We start from the raw sequence: 13,290 nt of genomic DNA on the forward strand, positions 1-13,290 counted from the left end.
TGAAGAAGAACCCTTGGTTAAGAAGGTTAGAGGGTGGGCTGTCGAGATGCTCTCCAGGCTGTTCTGGGGTCAGTAAGCTCAACCTTCTGGAATGAAAATAGAGTCCGTGACATCTGTGTGTTCAGTGTTGATCTGCCAGGGAAGAGATGACCTCCTCTTGTGGTAGATTTTCACCTGTCTTCACGAGACAGATGCGCATCTGTTTTATTTTGCTAAACATAATAGTAAGAATGATTTTTAATCAAAAAAGAGAGAACTTTTTTTATTGTCACCGTCAAACTAAAAGCTGATCTTTTAAAAACTTATTTCCAAAAATGCCACTTTACAGGAAATAAAAAAAGATTTTTTCCAAATATTAAGCACTGTGTTGTCAAAGTTGACAAGCTTTTTCAAATATTTTTATTAGTTGAAATTTTGCAAAACCCACAGACATGCATGAAGGGTGACCAATTACAAAATTACTGAAAAAATAAAAATTAAGGTTTCTGTTCGGACTGAAAGTGACATTTTTTATGGTACCAAATAAATAATGAATATGTATTCTTTCAAAAATATATACAGTATGTCTGTGTTTTGATTCTCATTTAGAGTCAACATGTTAACATGTAAAATTACGTTTTCTTTGTATTTAAAGTGTTGTTTGTTTGTTTGATGATATGATGATATTGTACTTTATTGTCAGACAAGGCTGAAATTTGCTTTGCATGACATACCATGTTTGCACAAAAGTAGACATTTACAGAAACAATAGACAATACACCTAGCAATCTTGACAGGTCATTAACAAACAATTACACCATGTACCAGCGCCTTCACATCGTCGCATATATTTCCATTACAGTTCCATCCTAAACCCTCAATTTTTTTACTTGGATATCTTGTTCAACTCTAATATTGCTTGGTGTTCAAATAAGTGTTTAAACCTCAGTCTGTTAAACCTGGGGACTCTGTATCTCTGTAATAGTTCAAATTCCCTATGTAGGACATGATTAGAATTAGAGACTATGTTGTTTGCTAGTCGTACCAAGTTGTTACGATAAGCTGAATCATATAACTTTTCTAAGGGCTGACCAACCATTTTTGAACGGATCTTAATTTGAGCGAACAACTTGGTTCGTAACATCACAGATCAACTTTTATACCATGTAGAATTACAGTATTGCAGCATGCTCCTAATCACGGCTCTAAAGAATAGCAAGAGAATCTGTCTTCTTACTCCAAAGGACTTAAGACGTCGACGGAAGTGGATTCTTTGCCTTGTTCTGTTGCAGAGAGTCTCAATATGATCTTTCTAGGATAGTTGATAATCAATCATCGTTTGATGCTTAGTTACTGTCCAAGGTCACTATTGAAGTTCTTAATGGGTTAGGATGCTGCCTATCTAGGGAGTCACTTTGTGAACACAATATGGTACAAGATTCTGTGCGTTTCTTACGCAAGCTTTCTTTTCAAGTTTTTTAGCTCCTTTGGTGCCAGTCAATAAGAGATGAGGTGCCAAACTGAAGTTCATGTAGTTCATGGATGTTTTTTCTGTCTTCTCTGCGACGCTATTGTTACGAAACCTCAATGAGTGACGGTCACATTAAAGTGCTTCTGGCTGAATGCACAGCGACACGCTCGTGTGATTCAAGGTCTCTTTCAGGCTGTGCAGTCTGGCCATTTCATGCATCTGTATGACTGTGTGCTCCATCCACCCTTCCTGGAAACGGCACGTCGGCACCTTCTATAGTCTCATCCTAAAGAAAAACCGCTACGATCACTTAATAAAATATATTTAAGTAGTATTATGTAAGAGTCTTGCATTAAAAGTCTCTTGATGGAGCGGGGGGATTTAAGGCCTGGTGTTGACTCAGATAATGACGTGTGGGATGAATGCACCGTGGCGTAATCCTCTCATGGTTCACAGGATGCTTTCCTCACCGCCGGGAACAGCTGCTCATCCATTAATAGAAACAGCAGTTTACGCACACGTCTGCGGTAGCTTCACGATGAGCTCTCGATGGTTTTTACACTGCTGTGTGAGACCTTTAGGTTTAAAGGAGTGGTTCACTTTCAAAATGAAAATTCTGTCATAATTCACTCACCCTCTTGTCATTTCAAACCTGTATGACGTTCTTTCTTCTGCAAATCACAAAAGAAGATATTTTGAAGAATGTTGTTAACAGCCCGCGTTCACTTGCATTGGTTACAATAGAAGTGAATTGGGGGCTGTGCTTTTCTGTTACCAACATTTTTCAAAATATCTTCTTTTCTGTTCTGCAGAAGAAAGAAAGTCACAGGTTTGAAATGACAAGAGGGCGTGTAAATGATGACAGAATTTTCATTTTGAAGGTGAACTACTCCTTTAAAGGTAATGTCAGTCAGGCTAGTTGTGGAGTTTTTTTATTATAATGCAGTTTTCATAGGTAATCCTGTGGGACTGTGGGAACTGGAAGATTCCTAAAATGTTGTTTTCACTTCTCAGTATATTGAATGGCTGTCTTTCCATATTCTGTTTACTATCAAGTTGCAAGTTTTATTGGTCACACATGCAGAACGACATGTAGATATTTTGTTTCAGTACTTAAATGTATTAGACCACCTCCCAATGTAGGGTTAGCTGCCCTAAACTAAAAGTACTGGTGATGACCAAGATTTTATGTTTCTGTAATGGGTAATCCACCAGTATGGGTAATTTCTTTAGTCACAGTAGTATTTCTAATGCTAAAATATAATCGTTGTTTCCATTAATTTCTTTTTACAAGAAAAGGCAGAAAAATATATTAATTTAGCACTTAATTTTTTTATTCAGATGCCCAATTACAGTTATTCACTTGCCGTCCTTAATAGAAAAATATGTTTTAATGGTTGAATGTTACGCCTGATTCATTTCAGACTAGGGCTGTCAAACGATTAATCACGATTAATCACATCCAGAATAAAAGTCTGTGTTTACATAATGTATGTCTGTGTACTGTGCATATTAATTTAGTATTTACATGCATGTACACAAACGTGTATATATTTAGAAAATGTTTACATTTATTTATTTATATTTGCCAATAATTAAAATTATATGTAAATGTTTATTAATATTAACATTTTATTTTTTCTTAAATAAACGTGTCTGTTTTTATAAATACAAAATTAAAATGCACAGTACACAGACTTACATTATGTAAACCCAAACTTTTATTCTGGATGCGATTAATCGCGATTAATCGTTTGACAGCCCTATTTCAGACATGAAAAAGTATTTTGATATTGTAGTTATTTGTCTAATAAATGACAGTATAATTTTCGACAGAAAAAAAAGATTTTAGTGTATTCTTTATGACAGGTGGTCTTATAAATGTGTTGAGCTCTGTATAGTATTTTCTGTGTATATTCTGAATTATTCTGAGTGTATACTTAGGTGTATTTTTTGTATATTATTGCATGTTATGTATTTGATGCATGTACACTGTTTGGAGTACAGACTGAAGATTTTCACGCATCACTACACTTCTGTTTAGTATGACTCTCTCCCCACATTATATGATAAAAGTAAAAAAGATATCAAACAACGTAAAACGAGATTGAGATAAGATTAATCTAAAGAATTTACGACACCATAAAAAAGATAAGATCAGGAGAAAGGAGTATGTGCAAAATAAGTAGAATCAAAATGTGCAGCATATGAATTGTGAATTTTGTGCGGGTTGTGAAGGTCTCTTGTTATTTTTGCACTTTGTGTATTAATCTTAGTCTTTTTCTTCACCATCTTGCTCGACAGATCCAGTTTGCAGATCAGAAGCAGGAGTTCAACAAGCGTCCCACTAAGATCAGCCGCAGATCTCTGTCCCGCTCCATCTCTCAGTCGTCTACAGACAGTTACAGCTCAGGTACGGTCACGGACATCAGCAGGCGCGTATGCATACAGTCACTTAAATGTCGACTGGGCTTGCTATGACCCAAAATAGTATTGAATGAAAATGAATTCGTTGGAAAGCTCACATCATGTGAACAAACAAAGGCCTTTCAGTGTGTGTGTGTGTGCGGGGGTTGTCTGGTCTGTCTTTTTAAGAGGATTATTGATAGACTTGAGAAGGGACTGCAAAATCCACATTTCTGTACCGCTCGCACACGTATCCGAATCAATTTCTCTTATTTGCATTTTCGTCTCCAGCTGCCTCATACACTGACAGCTCCGATGATGAAACGTCTCCACGTGACAAGCAGCAGAAGAACTCCAAGGGCTGCGGCGACTTCTGCATCAAGAACATCAAACAGACCGATTTCGGACGCAGAGAGATCGAGATCGCCGAACAGGGTGAGAAGGGGCGAGCGGTAACGCCGGCTGTAACCTTTCACGAGCGCATTGTGAAGCGTGTCGTCAGCAGGCCCGTCGACATACTAATCCACTGGTGTTAATGTGTGAAGGTGTCTGTGCGAGATTTTAATGCTCTTCCTGTGCTGCTGAGGGGCCATATGTTCAGCGTTCACTGTGAGCGCCTCATAACCACATGGCCAAATACACACACGCTGCCTGCTCGTATGCCGAGCTGTTTTTCTTAAGAAGGTTTATGATAGATCCATCAGCTGTTTCATGAGTATTTGTGTCCCCCGATAACTCGTCGTCTATTGTAAAAACACTATTTGTGACATGCCAATTCACAATCCATAGAGTTGATGGAAAAGGGGTTTGATTCAATATCATATGTTAATGACGTTGATGTTTGTCTGTGCTCCGCAGAGATGCCTGCCCTCATGGCACTGAGGAAGAGAGCTCAGGGAGAAAAGCCATTGGCTGGAGCCAAAATTGTGGGTTGCACTCACATCACTGCTCAGACCGCTGTGAGTAACCTGTAAACAGACGAATCCGAACATATTCTTGCGAAGCTCTTTTGTCATCCTGCATTGCTTTTAAATGAAGAACAATCATCTAAACCAAGAACGGGGAGCTCTGGTTTTGTAGGACCACCTACAACCCAAGTCAACTCCAACCCAAGTCAAGCCTGAAAATTCTAACCGAAGTGTGCACGATTCTTGACATTTGTCTGTGCATATTTACATTAGTTTGTGTGTGTTTGTAGGTGTTGATGGAGACCTTGTCTGCTCTGGGCGCTCAGTGCAGGTGGGCCGCGTGCAACATCTACTCCACCCAAAATGAAGTTGCAGCCGCCCTGGCTGAGGGAGGTATATCTCTCTCCTATCTCCTCTTTACGTTCTTCCGTGCTTTTGTATCGTCTCGCCTGATGAACATCTGATGTGTTCACCGACAGGTTTCTCAGTGTTTGCCTGGAAGGGCGAGTCGGAGGATGATTTCTGGTGGTGTATCGATCGCTGTGTTAACGTGGAAGGCTGGCAGCCCAACATGGTACCAAAACATGAACCACAGCCTGTTTTGTGAACGCCCTTTAAGACTGTTCGGTGTATTCACTTTTATCTTGTAGATTTTAGATGATGGAGGGGATTTGACCCACTGGATTTATAAGAAATATCCCAACATGTTCAAGAAGATCAAGGGTATCGTGGAGGAGAGCGTGACTGGAGTTCACAGGTGAGAAAGGAAAATTGCATCATGGTCTAACATTTAGACATCTTTCGATACCTTTAAGCATTTTCTAGATGTAATACATAGAAAATGTAGAATTATAGGCATTCAATGAGGATTAGAGGAAAGCTAAGAGTTGTAATGGCTAGGCAGACATCATTTGGTGTTGTCACAGATGTGAATGTACAGCCATCTAGTGGTGAGTAGTGGAATTAAAACGTGAACGAGTAAACATGTTAATACAAATTGATCATTTATTTCTTTTTTTGGATGATTAATTCTTCAGAATTACAGATGTTACAGTTTAACGTGATTTTTGTTGATTACACGTGCATTTCTACTAAACGTTCAAAATCATTTGTCTTTCCAGGTTATACCAACTCTCAAAGGCTGGCAAACTGTGCGTTCCCGCGATGAACGTTAATGACTCTGTGACCAAGCAGAAATTTGACAACCTGTACTGCTGCCGGGAGTCCATCTTGGATGGGTACGTCTTTCATAATGGCTTTGTCCTGCAAAGTCCATCTGAAAACTGTACACCCTAAATAGTTTTTCCATCAGCAATCAATACGGTTGATGGACTGTTAAGTACATCTTCACAGATCAGTGGGTTTTGAATGATGGTTTATAGCAGTGCTTCACACAACCAAAACAATTCTGACAGGACAGCAGAAAAACACAATGCTGAAACTATAGAAGATGACAAAACATGAAACCACCCAGACATCTGTTTATGACAAATCTTTATTTTGCCTCTTCAGTTTGTGTCATGATGAAGACTTTTGTGCAGTTTTAATTTAGCTTTCTTTCATTTTAATTGAACTGTTTGATAACCAGAGTTGTGATGTTTCCTAGGATTGACGCACTCAAACAAATGATATAAACTAACATTTTTTATAAACAAGTATACATTGGATTGTTGTTTGTTTTAACTGAACATGTTTGTGTATTTCAGTTTAAAGAGGACCACAGATGTGATGTTTGGAGGGAAGCAGGTGGTCGTGTGTGGATATGGAGAGGTGAGAACATTAGGTGGCAAATGTTGCCGGCTAAGAAAGCCATTTTTTTTTTTTTAATGTATATCCATAAACTGAAATTGGTTTACTTTGACCTGTGTTGCATAACTAGCCAGTATCATTGACAATGAAGTCTAACAATCATTCACACGTGAGTAATTGATAAACGTCAGTAGCCATTTAAATGGAAAATATACTGTGTAGAGTTCAAATACATCATCATTTAGCCTATTACCGTTGAGCAGTTAGCAATAATGTGCTGTTTTCACTATCAAGTCTTATTTGTCTACTCTCTTGTTGTATTTCTGTTGGTGCGAAACTGTCAATCACTCTTGAACACGCCTCCATGCTGCATTGGTGCTTTTGGAGATGTACTATAAATGTCCACTAGGGGACAGTGTTCTTCAGCAAATACCCATGGACAAATTTCATATATTCTTTATACAAATTTCTTATATGTATTATGTATGTGCTTCATACATTTGTGTTTAATCTTTTGGCTAATTCCCGTGCATCCTTGTATATGTGTTGTTAGGTTGGAAAAGGCTGCTCTGCTGCTCTTAAAGCGATGGGCTCCATTGTTTATGTCACCGAGATCGACCCCATCTGTGCTCTTCAGGCCTGGTGAGCATGTGATTTCTGTCTCTTTCTGAAGTCTCAGCTCGTCTTCAGACAGACTTTAGTCTCTTAAATATATGTTATCATGCAGCATGGACGGCTTCAGGCTGGTCAAACTCAATGAGGTCATCCGACAGGTCGATATCGTCATTACCTGCACAGGTGAATGTTAAACACATCATGTTTTCAAACTTTCTCAATTTGTCAAACCTGCACACGCATACTCATTAGTTGATGTTATTTATGAGTGCTTTTTATGTTTTTATTGCCCCATGAGGGGCACCCAGAATTCAAATGCTTGCTGTTAGCACAGTGATTTTGGCATAGATTTCTCTCCCTGAAGTTGATTAGATTTCCCTCTTGAACGCAGGTCATTTATATCGCAAAGTTTCTCCTGAACTTTAATTTGATTTAAGCCCGTTTTCACAACAGTTTTGAAGGTGTCTGAATAATTAAAGCAGTGTTTACTGCATAAATAACTAGAAGGCAAGACCGTGTATAAGAGTTCATCAGCTTTGTGGTCACATGTTGCAGTGCAGATGAAATTACTGTTTCTTTCTGACTCTTAAGCGAGTGATTTCCTTGGACATCTGGTCCATTTAGTTCCATGTCGATGGAGAAAACGGCATATGACTTCAGATCAAGATCTTTCCCATACCTCCCTTGCTGACTAAACGTAGAAGCTTTCTAGAAGTAAAGGTGGAGAGTTTCTCATTGTGCATGTGGTGTCCGTAGGTAACAAAAACGTGGTGGTTCGAGAGTACATGGACCGTATGAAGAACGGTTGTATTGTGTGCAACATGGGCCACTCCAACACGGAGATTGATGTGGTAAGGGAATGTCATTACTCAGGCGTCCTTTATATGTGCACTTATTCACATGTGCAACTGTAAATGTAAGTTTACTTATTAAAAGTAAGTCTATCATTTATTTTGAATGTTTCAGGCCAGTCTGAGGACCCCTGAGCTGACCTGGGAGCGGGTGAGGTCACAGGTGGATCATGTGATCTGGCCGGACGGAAAGCGAATAGTATTGCTGGCAGAGGTCAGAAATTGCTTGCTGTTTTAAAAATAATGTTATGTTTTTTAAAATTGATATTTAGGATTTTAACGTTTAGATAAGGTAGATGAGTGATTCAAGTGGAATAAAAAAATATTTATTGAAAGTAGGCCTGTCACGATATCAGACTTTTATTACATGATTGTCATGGAATTCGCGATGACAATATTATCGTAATACCTACTGAAAAGAGTTTTTATTATTAAATATAATGCCATCAAAATTCATATTTATTTTATTTTGTTTTATCTTGTTTGGCCAGTGAATCACAAAGTAAATTACAAGTGTGAAGGTGAATTTCTTGAGGCAAAATTATAAACGGGTCCTGAATTATTTATGACATTATCATATGTGTAGTAGTAACAGCATAACAGTAATCACGGTTATTAATGTCACAGTTACCGTCAATACCGGCACCCTTAATTGAAAGTTGCTTTGAATGAAACATTCTGTTAAATGGAGAAAAAACATCTTAACTCCCGTCCTGTGCATGTGTGTCCCTTTTGAAAAAATGTGAAATATCTGACCTTTTCTGATTAAATATTTCTCTCCAGGGTCGTCTTCTAAATCTGAGCTGCTCCACCGTTCCTACCTTTGTTCTCTCCATCACTGCTACTACCCAGGTGAGCAACGTATAAAAAATACAATTTAAGAGCTTTATTATGAGAATAATTCAATAGACATGAGCTCTTGTGTTGGTTTGGCTTTGTGGTTGTATCAGCGACCGGGTTGCTTTCTTGGTTGCTGAGCGAGTGTGTATAAACCCCAGGCACTTAGTGTGTGTGTGTCACAGCCTCGTTGTTGTCATGGTGACTGATTTCTTGCTCTTGTCCCCCAGGCACTGGCTCTGATAGAGTTGTATAACGCTCCTGAAGGCCGCTACAAACAGGACGTTTACCTGCTGCCCAAGAAAATGGGTATGAGATGCTTTAATAAATGCATCCTCGAGCATCACATGCAGTATACACAATCTGAAGTGTGAGATACTATGGAAAAATAATATTAAATGAACAGAGCAATTGGTGTAATTGTTCCGTGCCATGCAAGGATGTTTCAAGAGACAGAGTCAGTGTTTTCCGCAGCTCATGTTGTATAGAGTTTTGCTATGTGGGTTTCTGCATAGACCCTGAGGAGCATGAGACGGCTGAAAATAGGTCACGCTCTGACAGACGGCTGCCGCTTCTCACTGCAGCTCTGTCATTTCTCTCTGCTCCTACCCATCTATCTTACTTGCCTTCTGTCTTTCTTTCTGTAGCTCTTCACATTTTCTGTTTAACAGGGCGGCACAATATATGTACATTTTCTTAATATATGAGCTGATACGCAATGGATTGCAATAAGATTGTTTTGTACTGCACCAGTAAATCATGGCTGTTCAGTTGTAGTTGTAATGCTTTCTTTTTAACACAAAGGATGTGTATGTGTGTTGGTTTTATGATATTTGGTAAATATATTTTAATGTACAAATTTGAAGCATTATCAAATTGGATATCACCGTTTTTTTCTATGTTGCGCAGCCCTTTTTGCAAACCTGTATGTCACTAACACGGGCATTATTTCAAATAAATGAAAGACGCCAATAGGGGGCTTGTAAGAGTCAATTGAAAGATAGAAGATTTGGAAAATTTCACGTAAATAAACATTTTGACTTAAGATAGATTTTTTAATTTACACACTTTTTTTGATCAAAAATCCTGTAAATTTGTGACTTTGAAATTTTGTGTAAAAGGTCAAACACAAGATGCTCTACCATTTTTTAATACTCTACAAATTTGACCAAGTTTGCAAAGATTGATACTGTGTTGTATGTGCAGATGAATATGTGGCCAGCCTTCATCTCCCCACATTCGATGCACACTTGACTGAACTGAGCGATGAACAGGCCAAATATCTCGGCTTGAACAAAAATGGACCCTTCAAGCCAAACTACTACAGGTCCGACATATATTACGAATTGAAAAACATACTTAACCTGTCGGTTTGTAATATTCTGTTTAAAAACGGCTTGTAATGTTTCATTTTAGGTACTAAACGCAATCACAGATGGGAAACGAAGACTGCACGAAAAAAATTACCAAGACTCCATAATCCATACAGACGAGGCGAGACAGCTGTATTACAGTCTGCCTGTGAAGGGGAGGGAAATCTCCAAGCTGATTGGTTAAGGGGGAGAAGGGCGTGGCTAATAAGTGCTACGGCAGTTTATTTATTTTACGCTAGAATAACATAGCTAACCTTTTAATGAGCTGCTACTGCCAGTGGTGCAACCTAGCCACATTCCTGTGGAGATTTCACCGTTTCATCTTTTCTTAGCTTCATGTGTCAGTTGTACGTAATCCGTTCAGATATCTTTTATTGTTTAACTCTTATTAAGCTGCGGCAAAAAAGTAAACTAAAGAAATTGTGCGATCATACCTGCTCATTTAGTCACGGACGTGTCCTGTGTTTTTTCCATGTATGATTTTCTTCCTTTGTATGAAATGAGGGTGAGAAAGATTTTTTTCTTTTAGTTGATCACACTATTCAAATCATTTTGTTGAAAATAATGTTTATTTTTTAAAACCTGTATTCATTTTTACACATTTTAACGCTCTCGATTCTAAATAAAAGCTGTTGAAACGTAACTGGATTGTGAACGATTCGGGGGCGGGGCTTATCCCCAGCGTTCACTCGGACTGGAAGCTAATCACCTCATTGGCATCAGCATCTAACATTATTTTTTTCCACGCTCTTGTTTTCATGTGCAAAAGCAAATCCAGTATTTACGTTTGAGAGAAAACAGCTCAAACTGTGCGCTTTTCCACGAATTGACTGTCTTGATCTGTCCACATTACTGCTGAAAGTCATCAGGCTGTAATCACAGGGGTGTATATTAAGATATTTGTACAAAATGATTTTTTTATCTTCTGTCGTTCACGTTTGTTCTTGTGAGCTCATCGTCTATCATTATAAAAAATAAGCAATTACATGTTATATTATACTGTAGTGTAATATTAAATTGAATGAATCCCTTGTTTTATATACTGTGAAGTAGAGCTTGTCAATGAAATACCAAATGTACAGTTAATCCGGTACTAAATTCCTTTCCAGGTTATTAACTGAGGCAAAGAACAACTTCTGTACTCATTTCAGAGGTTAGAAGGAAAGATCTTGAATTAAGCGCTTTGGTTTTTGCTGCCTTTGTGACCGGGATATTCAAATCTAATAAAATTGGGACCTTTATTTTACTACATTTTTGAAGATCTTTATGACAGATATTTATCTCTATTTCTGAGTTTGCCATAAAGAGAATCGAATTCATCCATTTTCTGTTAAATGTGGCATCACTTTCCTTTCCGGTGTGTTTCTCACCTAGATCCCTGTGTCACGATTCACCAGAGCAAAATACTGGGTAGATTTTCCACATGCATCTCTATTTTGGGATCACACAATTAACTATTTAACTACAGATTGCTTATTTCATCTTTGCAGAACCCTAAAGGCATATAACAGTGTTAGATCTTGTCATAAGACTGCAGCTTTTTCAAACACAAATCGAGTCTATTACATAGTCTGTGATGCTCTTCTTTTGTTATGTGTCCAGTCGACTATTAGTATTAAAAATGTGATGGATTGACAGCCCCACGAAATCCCTATTGTCACTTTTTCAGTCTGTCTTTATCTGCTTACCACGCAGTCCTTGTACTGAAGCACATCTGTTGTGTACGTCTTGTTTAAGTGTTTAAACCCATTGTCTTAATTTTTTCTTAAATACATGTCTGCAGGGTTGTGTGTGTGTGCGTGTGTGTGTGTGTGTCTGTGTGTGTGTGTGTTAGAGTTTTAAAGAGGCTCACGTGTTCAAAGAATGATCTCTCCGGAGGCCAGGGCTTCGTCTCCGTGTCACGACTCATCAGTCTGTGCATCTCTGCAAGTTTTGTCGTGATGGTCTTGTACGAGCACATGAGATCAGCACCAGCACCTCTTCTAGAGAATGAGCGTTGACCTAAGAATCAAAACAACTGTATTTATTGTAAGTCTTCACTACGAATGCGAAAGTCTCTTTGAGTTGTCAAATATGTTTAAATATTGCAAGTGATGGTAGATGAGCAATAATCTGTAATCTTGAAGAACAAATAAAAACAAGAAAAGTGAAGCTTTTGGTTTTTTCAGACATCACAACTGCATTTATTTATTGATTGATTGAAATCAGGCTATTCACAAATAAATCTTCTTCAAGAGACACAATGACATGGTAAATGCACGATAGTTAGTCCAATTGTTACTGTTGTGCTTTTCAATTCTTTCAGTTGTTCTAGTGTTTTCATCCTTTCATTTTGGGCTTTGACTGCTGTGAGGAGGTTGTCTGTTTGCAGACAGAATGATCTCTCGGGTGTTTGATCCTGATGGGTGTGAGTACTGCTCTGTTTCAGGCCTCATTTAGCAAAACTACCCTGGTTTTTCTGGGCATGTAATTGGCAAATTCATAAATCCAACACGCTTCCCATAATCTCTGATATTGGAGCCTATAGGCCTACTTTTAAACAAAAGATTTCACTAGGGAAACTGTTTTTATGCCTTTAGGAAATAATCCACATTTTTTTAGCTTGCTTTGCTATTACAGCATTGTTAGGGTTGTTTAAAATCTGAGATGATGGTAAACAGGAAGTTGATACATTATTCTTAGTGGGTTTAGACACATTGCATATTCCCGGCCTCTGAGGTCATAGATCAGGGTTATAGTTGGAACAGTGAACGTTTATTTTGGTCACATGACAGTTAGGGGTATGTCTGTATGTAAAGACGAGAACAGCTGTTCTTGCCACTTAATCAGAGAGTTAGTGTCTCCGTCGGTTATTCTCAACATCACCCACTTCAGACTTTTAATGATACGAATGGTGTTGGAGGTGAGAGGGATCTTTAGACAGACCTAAACAATGTCTGCCTTTCCAGGATTCAGTCGAAACAGAGATTAGGTTTCACTTGATAAATTACAGCATGTTTACTGTTGGTAAAACTTGAATGCATAACCTCATGTGACATCTTTTACTGATTCATAGGAAGTTATTTTGGGTTTACTGTAATTTTACAGGTCTTCTAGTAATT

At 38.2% G+C, this 13,290-nt stretch overlaps 1 protein-coding gene across 1 annotated transcript in view; it reads left to right on the forward strand.

Annotated features, from left to right (window-relative positions):
- Positions 1 to 12,340, forward strand: part of ahcyl2b (adenosylhomocysteinase like 2b) — a 29,719-nt gene extending 17,379 nt beyond the window's left edge. Inside the window, exons 2-17 of the mRNA XM_057323647.1 lie at positions 3,755 to 3,863; positions 4,148 to 4,291; positions 4,715 to 4,815; positions 5,055 to 5,157; positions 5,244 to 5,338; positions 5,415 to 5,521; positions 5,886 to 6,002; positions 6,471 to 6,534; positions 7,067 to 7,155; positions 7,241 to 7,311; positions 7,885 to 7,979; positions 8,095 to 8,193; positions 8,763 to 8,831; positions 9,047 to 9,125; positions 10,023 to 10,143; positions 10,233 to 12,340. Of these exons, the coding sequence (XP_057179630.1) occupies positions 3,755 to 3,863; positions 4,148 to 4,291; positions 4,715 to 4,815; positions 5,055 to 5,157; positions 5,244 to 5,338; positions 5,415 to 5,521; positions 5,886 to 6,002; positions 6,471 to 6,534; positions 7,067 to 7,155; positions 7,241 to 7,311; positions 7,885 to 7,979; positions 8,095 to 8,193; positions 8,763 to 8,831; positions 9,047 to 9,125; positions 10,023 to 10,143; positions 10,233 to 10,239 (1,470 nt within the window). The 3' untranslated portion in view covers positions 10,240 to 12,340. The remainder of the gene's footprint in view (positions 1 to 3,754; positions 3,864 to 4,147; positions 4,292 to 4,714; positions 4,816 to 5,054; positions 5,158 to 5,243; positions 5,339 to 5,414; positions 5,522 to 5,885; positions 6,003 to 6,470; positions 6,535 to 7,066; positions 7,156 to 7,240; positions 7,312 to 7,884; positions 7,980 to 8,094; positions 8,194 to 8,762; positions 8,832 to 9,046; positions 9,126 to 10,022; positions 10,144 to 10,232) is intronic.
- Positions 12,341 to 13,290: the final 950 nt, after the last annotated feature.

Source organism: Triplophysa rosa, linkage group LG24 (assembly GCF_024868665.1).
Source record: "Triplophysa rosa linkage group LG24, Trosa_1v2, whole genome shotgun sequence".
NCBI classification, from domain to species: Eukaryota; Metazoa; Chordata; class Actinopteri; order Cypriniformes; family Nemacheilidae; genus Triplophysa; species Triplophysa rosa.